This window comes from Cannabis sativa, chromosome 1, assembly GCF_029168945.1.
Source record: "Cannabis sativa cultivar Pink pepper isolate KNU-18-1 chromosome 1, ASM2916894v1, whole genome shotgun sequence".
In the NCBI taxonomy this organism is placed as follows: Eukaryota; Viridiplantae; Streptophyta; class Magnoliopsida; order Rosales; family Cannabaceae; genus Cannabis; species Cannabis sativa.
In genome coordinates this window covers 70867113-70877040 of record NC_083601.1, presented here as the reverse complement: position 1 = coordinate 70877040, position 9928 = coordinate 70867113, and the positions used below count along the sequence as shown (strand labels likewise).

At 35.0% G+C, this 9928-nt stretch overlaps 1 protein-coding gene across 1 annotated transcript; it reads left to right on the top strand.

Moving 5' to 3' along the window:
* The first annotated feature begins 5607 nt into the window (after positions 1-5607).
* On the top strand, positions 5608-9680 carry LOC115723362 (protein NRT1/ PTR FAMILY 5.1). The gene is made up of 4 exons (XM_061108724.1): positions 5608-5886; positions 6184-6401; positions 7286-7842; positions 8625-9680. The coding sequence occupies exons 1-4, from the start codon at positions 5784-5786 to the stop codon at positions 9514-9516; spliced, it is 1770 nt and encodes a 589-aa protein (XP_060964707.1). The 5' UTR covers positions 5608-5783; the 3' UTR covers positions 9517-9680.
* Positions 9681-9928: the final 248 nt, after the last annotated feature.

Below are 9928 nucleotides of genomic sequence, written 5' to 3'. Positions count from 1 at the left end.
GAGCTCCTTAGAGCAAGTGGAGACAAAAAAAGGCAAGTTAGAGGATACGGTCAAGAACCTCAACAGACTTCTTGATGAGAAGGATAATGAGATTTATAAGCTCATTGCTGATCTGATTAGAACTAAGCAAGCACTGTAATTCATTACCCCAGGCATAGTTTCCATCAATCAGACCCTACAACTTCAGAAACCGTATGGTGGTCGAACCTCCTTAGGTTATAAGATTTTGTTTAAACAACGCAATGATCTGTATGTTGAGAATCCACTCACCTCAACTGTAGATCTGACCAAAAAAGGAAGATGAGGTACCAGACATCCTTACCACTGTTAACGAATCAGATCCCTCTGAGAAGAGACAAGTTCCATCTGGACTCACTAAACTGAAGTTTGAAGGGAAAAGGATTGGTATAGGAAATCTGGCTCAAAATGACAAATTCATTCCAACATGTCATTTCTGCAATAGGAAAGGTCACATTCGCCCCAAGTGCTATAAATTGTAGAACTACTTGAAAGCAATGATTAATCGACCAAATAGTTTTCCTCAACCAAACAAACATCGAGGGCGTGAACCTCGTCGAGAATGGAAAGTAAAATATAACATAAGTTCAAATGTTGGATTGGTGGCTAACCTGTCTCTGTCAGCCTTTGTTGAGGGGCAATGGTATTTTGACAGTGGATGTTCTCGACACATGACTGGAAATAAAAAACTACTGGTTAATTACAAAGAGGAAAAGGAGGGGGTCGTGACATTTGGTGATGGGAACAAAAGGGAGATTGTTGGCAAAGGTGATGTAAACCTGAATAGAGTGGCCTAGTTAACAGATGTCATGCATGTAAAAGGCTCAAAAGCCAACCTCATCAGCATTGGTCAACTGTGTGACAACAACTTCAACAAAGGGAGACTTGTGCTTGAGATTGGGGGTAGGTGTTCTGTTAATGAGGTAGGTGGATGTGTTAACACACTCTCCCCAATAAGGTAAATGAATATGAGATTGAAAAAGCAATGCTCTAACCACATTCAACAAATGTTGATGTTTCCTCTCAACAACAAAATTTTATTAATGTGTTTGAACACATGAATGGTGATGTATAATGCCAAGGGAAGTAAACAAATCAGGAAATTGGAGTTCCTTGGCATAGTCAAATATAATTCCTTTAATATTGGCATTGTATTGGGTTTTGACAAGTTGAATAAAGGCTGGTATGACATGTTGTGCGTGAGACTTATTTTTAATAAGATGAATCTAAGTATACCTAGAGCAATCATCCACAAAGGTGATAAAATATATAAAACCCTCAACGGTAGACACATGATAAGGACCCCAAATGTCTATATGAATCAAATCAAAACAAGCCTTAGCAATGTTATAATTAGACACAAAAGACAATTTTTTTTGTTTAGCAAAATGGCAATTGAACAATGAAATTCAAAAGAGCCAGAATATTAAAAATGAAGTTCTTTATTCAATGAATGAGTTTTTACACAAGAGGCATGTCCAAGTCTATAATGCCATATAGTATCATCATTAATTTTGGAATCTAAAATTGAAAAAACAATAGCTAATGCATTATGTTTCAAGACGTAGAGTTGCCCAACACGTTCACCCATCCTAATCACTTGATTCTTGCAAATATCATGAATCACACATTTTTTTGGAAGGAAAAGAAAAGAACAGTTAGAGGAGTTGGAAAAAGATGTAACACATAGCAAGTTACAATAGAATTTAGGAGCATAAAGAACATTAGTGAGAATAAAATTAGACAAGTGTATGGTTCCAACAAAAGAAACTGATGCATTACTGCCATCAGGTAATCCAACATTAGTGATTTTAGGATTATTTTGAACAGTATGAAACAAGGAGGGATCACAACAAACATGGTGTGTGGCACCGATGTCAATTTTCCAAGTAGATTTAGGAACACAAAAAATTATTACCAGAAATGTTTGAAACAATAGGTTGATCATTAGGCTGAGCTAGGGTACTGGTTTCTTGGACTTTCTGTGCCAGCATAGCTATAAGTTTCTGACATTTAGAAGAGAAATCATGGTCTCTAGGAGGTCTAGCATGATTGTCAACATGTCCTGAAAAATTGGCTGAGGGTTGATCATGTTGATGATTCTGCTGGTTACTTGGCTTATTAGGAAGATGTCTAGGCACCTTCCATGTAAACGATGCCAAGGAGGGTACCCATGAAGTCTGTAGCACTTTGGTGTTGTATGTCCAGAAATTCCACAATGAGAGCCTCTTGGTTTTCCATTGGTCTGACTACTTCCCCCACGATTTGCTTGAACATTTCCAGGAAACTAGCCTGCATTATCATTAGTAGATTTAGAAATCTCATATTGGTGATTAGTGATACCTCTTTGTCTTTCTTCTTGGATAGCCGAGGCATAGGCTTTGTTAATATTAGGGAGAGGATCTTGAAGGAGAATTTGGGATCTTGCACTGGAATAAGACTCATTCAGTCTAATGAGGAACTCAAGAACTTTATCTTCATCTTGATATCCCTGAATAATCTTCATAGCACCACATGAACAAACAGGTTGTGATCTATATTCTTGCAAAAGATCCTAAAGACCTTTGAGACGAGTATAGTAAGAAGTGACATCATTAGATCCTTGAGCTAACATCTACATCATCCTTCTGACCACATAGATTCTTGGAGCATTCTTTTGCTCAAAGCTTTCCTACAATTCATACCAAATGCAAGAAGCATCTTCCATGTACATTATACATTCTATAATGGAACTCGAAACAGAGTGTAAGATCCACAAAATCACTATGCTGTTACATCTTGTCCAAGCTTCATAATCTTCATCCTCTTCTTCTGGTGCAGAAAGTTTTCCATCAATGAGTTTCACTTTATTCTTGGCCGATAGAGCTACCATCATGGAATGACGCCAAGAACTATAATTTTTCAGCTCCCAGTAAGAATCTTTGGAACAAGATTGACACACGGATTATCTCCATGGGTTAAGAAGTAAGGACTTCGAGGATCATCAGGAGCTTCGAACACTCTGATTAAGAACAGAAAAATGATTCGAATCACCATTGTTGGTGGTACTACGAGTTTGAGTTCCACCTCCCCTGGCCATGATCGAAAAACAAGAAACGAGCGGAAGAAGAGAAGAGCACACTTAATCTAGCGGCTCTGATACCATTTTAGTAACAAGAGAGGGAAGAAAATGTAAATTTTGATTAATTGATAAAATTGGTACAATATTGTGTATATATACACAAGGCAGTAGAGAAGGAAAAAACAGAGTCGGTTAAGACTCTAACTAACTCAGCTAATATATACTCACACTTAACTAACTTAGTACAACAAACTCAAGCTAACAACATATACACACAACACCTTACAATCTAATATTTTTTAAACAAAAATTCAGCCTATTTGAGTGTTATGTTTTAGTTTTAATACTTCTTTTAATTTTTAAAAATATATTTATGCATGTCCATTAGTTAAACAATGAGAGTTGAGTTCAAAAAAATTAAAACTGGGAGTTTTATCACTTCAATATGATTAGAAGAGAGAGTTTATAGTAATATTCCCAAAAACGGCAATTTAATTTCTTAGTAGCCATACATAATACTCTCGAGAGAAAAGTATGTTAGAAGTTCTTTTCTTTTGAATAAATAAAAAATAAATAACGAAAAGCCCTATCAATATAAATGGGTTTAAATGAATCTAAAGAGTCGAATGTAGTGAATTTTATGGAAATAATATAAATGTGTTGTCATTTTGATAAGGACAAAATTATATGTGCATGGCGTGTAGGTAGGTGGTGACAGCAACAAGGGGAGGGTATATCGGTCACTTTAAAGAAAATTTAATGTATCAGCCGTAGTAGTGCGGTCGGTAAGGCTGTTGTATTCATAGAATCATATATATATATAAATATATTTATACACTTTCGGTTGATAAACCTTACCTGTCTAGCCGGTCACTCTCTCCAGTCTCCAGTCTCCACTATCACACACCACACATATATATCACATATATTCACACAACAGTTTATATATATATATATATATATTTAATAAATTATATTGAAACAATTGGAATCAAACATATAATTATGGTGGTGGCGGATTTAAAGACTGGAATAGTACTAGTGTATTACCAACCAAAGAAAATAAATAAATAAAAGAAAACAAAAACAAATAACTCGCTACCTATATGTATATATGTGTATAAATTATATATCTACACTTTAAAAGTTTGAAATGCTTGAATTTTTGGTGGGGTGGGGAGCAAATACTATTATTCAAGCTAATCTTAGTGCTTCTTATCTCCACAAAGTTCGTTCTCACCCAAATTGAATTGTCTCCTACTATAATTTGGCTGCTCATACATTTTTAGAATGTATGTCTATGGACACCTTATAATGGATGAAATTACAAATTATTAGAAGCAATTTTTTTAGCAATATGCAATATAGTATTTCTAAGATGAAACTATGTTATATCAAAAATTTGTACATACATATAAAATGAGTGATATGATGTGTTTAATTAGGTGGATGGATATGAGCCTAAATAAGGCACTAAAACTCCATATCTTAGATTTAGTGACCTAAAAACGTGTTTCCCATTTTTCTCATGGAAGTGACTTGTTTTTCTATAATACTACTTGGCATTATTTACGTTATCTGACAACAAAATAATGAAAACAAGAACAAGAAAATCACATAGAAAAGACTAGTATTGGTGAGAAACCATTTACCCTAAGTAATAATTCTGAGGTCTATAGAATCGATATTTATAGATCGATAAAGAAATTGGCACTTTAATAGATCTACCCCTAATATATAAGAACAAAATTAGTCACTTGATTACGTAGAGATAGATCATCATGATCATGATAAACACATATCTATATATATATCTTTGGAACCACAAAGACTTTTTTGGAGCAAACATGAAAGACATATCCACTTTAAGTGGCCCTTAAATTCTAAGGTTCATTTCATTGTGCGCATATTAACGTACATACGTGTATACAAAGATCATTATACAATTGGTATACCTTCTAGGCCTTTTCCCAAAATTCATCGTGGGTTCCTGGTGGTGATTCACAGACATATATATATATAAAATATATATATATATATATATAATGTAACCCTTTTTCAATATTTTTTAATTATGTATTTAGTTTGCGAATAAAAATTAGGATAAACTATTATTATTAATATTATATAAAATCGCAATTATTAAATTAAAATATATAAAAATACTTAATTATACCCGGTATGAGATCTCTGGGTGTACAAAACAGGTCTATTTGTTGTCTAAGTCACCTCAAGAGTCCAGGGGATCAAGCATACGTGGAGGGTGAACCTGCTCTATGACTATCAAAGTCTTCAACTTTATTAAGTGTAACATTTCTATTAATATATATATATATATATAGTCACTTTTTTCTTTTACAGTTTAATATTGTAATTTTATTTTTATTTTCTCAACTTTTATTATTATTATTAAAAAAAGTTTAGCAATAAGCTAATATGCATTAAGGTCTCCGATAGGTATATTCATGGAATTGACTAGTCAGTGTTGCCAATAATATTTCCACCGTCTTTTTGACTCTTTTCTTTTCAAGAATAGCCGTAATAAGAGTTCTGCTTATCTTTTGGCCACATATATACAACATATTGTATATATAGAGAGAGAGATATGAGCATTACTTCGTATCACTAAGAAGAAGCATATGTAGCTTCCTAACTCATTCATCATATTCTTGTTATTCTCTATAGACTCACTTAAAAGTCCCTCATGGAAGCCAAAGGGTATACTCAAGATGGTACTGTTGATCTTCGTGGACGCCCTGTTCTTGCTTCTAAAACTGGGAAATGGAGAGCTTGTGCTTTCCTTGTCGGTAAGCATCCCTAATATATATATTATATAGATAATAGATATAGACATAGATATGTTTATACTCTTTTGTCTTATTGGTACAAAAAGCAAGGAAAATTAAGCTGACATTCTGTGTTGTTTGGTCCTTTTGAATATTGCTCATAACATATCTATGTCTCCCAAACCAATAAGGAAGACCTTAAACATAACGACTTAACAGGCTTAATTGGCAGTAATCCATCTGAGCTTTATGCTTGTTGACTGGTATAGTATAGAAAATGGAATTAGCTGATGAGACTGATTTTCTTCTATTATTCAGGCTATGAAGCATTTGAGAGGATGGCCTTTTATGGCGTGGCTTCAAATTTGGTGAATTACTTAACAACACAGCTTCATGAAGACACAGTATCTTCGGTGAGGAATGTGAATAACTGGTCAGGTGCTGTGTGGATGACACCAATTCTTGGAGCTTACATAGCAGATTCCTACATTGGTCGTTTTTGGACATTCACTGTTTCATCACTCTTTTATGTCATGGTAAAATTATTATTATATAGAACATCCACTAGCTAATTACTTTAATCATCTTTAATTAATATATTATTTTAATCTCGAGATAAGGCATGCTGTTTTTTATTTATTTTTACTTTTATCATGGTCATTAACTTAATTATATGAACAGAATATTCCAAGTACTTATAATTAAGATCATTACAGCCACTACATTTTTATCTTCCAAGTTCACTCTCCCACTTCACCACCTGTGTGGACAAAGTTATATTGTTATGATTGCTTAAAAATCTCAACCACCAATAGACAGTATTAAAATTTGCCTGTGGGACCAATTAGTGGGTTAATGGTTTGATAAATAAAAAGAAAAAAAGAATGTTTAATAATTTGTTTTGTTATCTGGCCACCTGCACGAGTGAAAAACTTATGCCTTTTTAGTGCTATTTAATAACTAGGACCATTATCTTGCATATGTGTTCAGATACATATATATAGTAGTTATGCTGTCCATATTACCGTAAATATGAATGTGTTCCGTTTTAATGCTCACATTCATGGAAAATGAACTTCAACTGATTCGAAAATGACAGAAAATTTTGTATTCATCCATAAAAACATTAATTCTTGACAATCATGAAGCAAAACTCTTTGAAATAAAACATAAAGGAAATCATCAAAATTTAATGACTGATTCTTAAACCAGATCAATAGAACTGTATGGTTTTTGTCTCTGCCACGTGATGTGTCCCACATGCACTATGCACAATGGTTGGTAGATATGTGTTTCAATTTTATTTTTTTTCATTAATGGTCAAAGGTTACAACCATCTCTTCTCTGTTTCTCTCTTTCCCAAATTAATGTATACGAACATGTTTACGAAGAAAACTTAACCAAGTCTACTTCTGAACAGGGAATGATGCTATTGACTTTAGCAGTTTCACTAAAAACCTTAAAACCAACTTGTACAAATGGGATCTGTAACAAGGCCTCTGGTTCACAAATAGCATTTTTCTATGTGGCTCTCTACACTGTAGCAATTGGAGCAGGTGGAACTAAACCCAACATATCGACCTTTGGAGCAGACCAGTTTGATGACTATGACCCTGAAGAGAAGAGGCTCAAGGTTTCATTTTTCAACTGGTGGATGTTCAGCTCTTTCTTGGGTGCTCTAATTGCCACTCTGGGACTTGTTTACATTCAAGAGAACTTGGGATGGGGTTTAGGATATGGGATTCCAACAGTTGGTATCCTATTGTCTTTATGTATTTTCTACTTGGGGACCCCAATTTACAGGCACAAAGTTAGGAAATCTAAAAGCCCGGCTAAAGACTTAATTCATGTCCCAGTTACTGCCTTTAAAAATAGAAAGCTTCAGCTCCCTGACCACCCCTCTGAACTTCATGAGTATGAGATGCAGCATTACACCAATAGCGGAAAAAGAAAAATTCATCACACCCTAATGTTCAGGTATATCTCTACGTATTTAATACATGGCTGTTTAAATGAAGCTTTTGTATTAGAAAAGCTTTACTTAATAAACATTAAGTGTAATAGTACTGCTGAATCACATAGTTAATAAACCATACAGGTATGGATGACACTGCTGAATAACGAGTATAATAGTAGTAATGGGTGGTGTTACTGTAAATTAAAGTACTTTTTGTTGTAGTTAGGATTGTACGGGTGTTGGTAAGAAATGATGGCTTTCCATGTAGCATGGAATATTCCAAAAGAATGGTCAATATATAGAAAGATTCGTCTAGTAAGATGGGGGAATTGGTAGGCTTTCACTCATGTGCATAACTAGGAAATCTACTATGCAAAAGGAAAAGGTGGGGGTGTCTAAGGACCACATCAGGTTCAGTAGTTAGCCACTTATTACAATTAAAAAAAAAAACCATATTCACTGTTCACTGTTCAACCCTGTTTGCATCTTTAATGAGTGCTGGGAATCTTTATATAGCCAAGTTTCTGATAGAGGAGGTATCACCATAGATGACCTGACATTCATACCCCACCACTGTCTCAGATCCAAACAAAATTGCATATCAAACACTACATATCGTTAGTGGGCAACCTCCACTATGTCACTAGTCATTGAATGAAAACAAGCTTCAGTATTAAGGAAAGTGAGTTCCCATTCTCAGCAGAAGTTAGATTATTGTAAATAGTTCTGTCAAGGAAAGAAGGACTTGATGATTGACTAATTATATGAAGGTGAATCAAACCGTGTCATTAACTGATTTCAGGTTCTTGGACAAGGCTGCAATAAAGGAGGGCACTGCAGAAAACTCAAGGCCACCATGTACAGTAACTCGAGTAGAAGGAGTCAAACTCGTTCTTGGGATGATCCTAATATGGCTTGTGACCTTAGTTCCAAACACCATTTGGGCCCAAATCAACACTCTCTTTGTCAAACAAGGCACCACTTTAGACAGACGCATAAACTCAAGGTTCAGCATCCCAGCAGCCTCACTTGGGAGCTTTGTCACACTCTCCATGCTCATCTCGGTGCCAATGTACGACCGCTACTTTGTGCCATTCATGCGCAAGAAAACAGGCAATCCGAGAGGAATCACACTCCTCCAACGCCTTGGAATCGGATTTGTGATCCAAGTGGCCGCCATTGGCATAGCTTATGCAGTTGAAGTCCGGAGAATGCATGTCATAAGACTACATCACATTGCGGGGCCTAAAGAAGTTGTCCCCATGAGCATATTTTGGCTTCTCCCTCAGTATGTTCTTCTAGGAATAGCTGATGTGTTCAATGCCATTGGATTGTTAGAGTTTTTCTATGATCAGTCCCCTGAAGATATGCAAAGCCTTGGTACAACATTTTTCACTAGTGGGATTGGAGTTGGGAATTTCTTGAACAGTATGCTGGTGACAATGGTTGATAAGATCACAGGCAGCAAAGGGTCAACCGGTTGGATTGGAAATAACTTGAATAACTGTCACTTGGATTTATACTATGGTTTCCTCTTGGTAATATCAATACTCAACATTGGGGCTTTTCTTTGGGCTTCAAGTAAGTATATTTACAAGAAAGAGTTGACTGAAGATCAGAATTGTATTCAGATTGATCAGCTCAAGCTCAAAGCTAAGCCCTTTGACACACCTCCTTTGGGTTTACAAGTATGAAAATCGTTGTTTTAGGTTTAAACTAGAAAGGTTTAGTTGATGGGCCGGGTTACATATACTGCTGTATAATATAAGCTATTTGTTTCTCTCTCCTTTTCTTTAGTAGGTATAATTTTACTATGTCCTCTGCTAGAATATATTTATAATAAGTTGGTTTGATTTAATTCCTGTTCTTTAACTTGAAATTCACTAATTAATTAGAGAGCCTTAATAATAATAATAAAAGGAATCTTATAATACCAAGGAAATTTTAGTTATTAAAAATGGTTTATTTTCCCCATTCTAAATAATCTTTGTGAGCATGAGAGTTGTGAATTCTATCAACAATGCTAAAACTTAAAATTGGGAATTCCATCCCTGATATGCCTAATGAATCTTGATTACAACACACAGTAAGAGAACACGCCACCTC

Coding starts and splice junctions, on each gene's coding strand:
- LOC115723362 (XM_061108724.1), top strand. CDS start 5,784: ATGGAAGCCAAAGGGTATACTCAAGATGGTACTGTTGATCTTCGTGGA. Junction 5,887..6,183: donor AGCTTGTGCTTTCCTTGTCG/GTAAGCATCCCT, acceptor TCTATTATTCAG/GCTATGAAGCATTTGAGAGG. Junction 7,843..8,624: donor CATCACACCCTAATGTTCAG/GTATATCTCTAC, acceptor AACTGATTTCAG/GTTCTTGGACAAGGCTGCAA.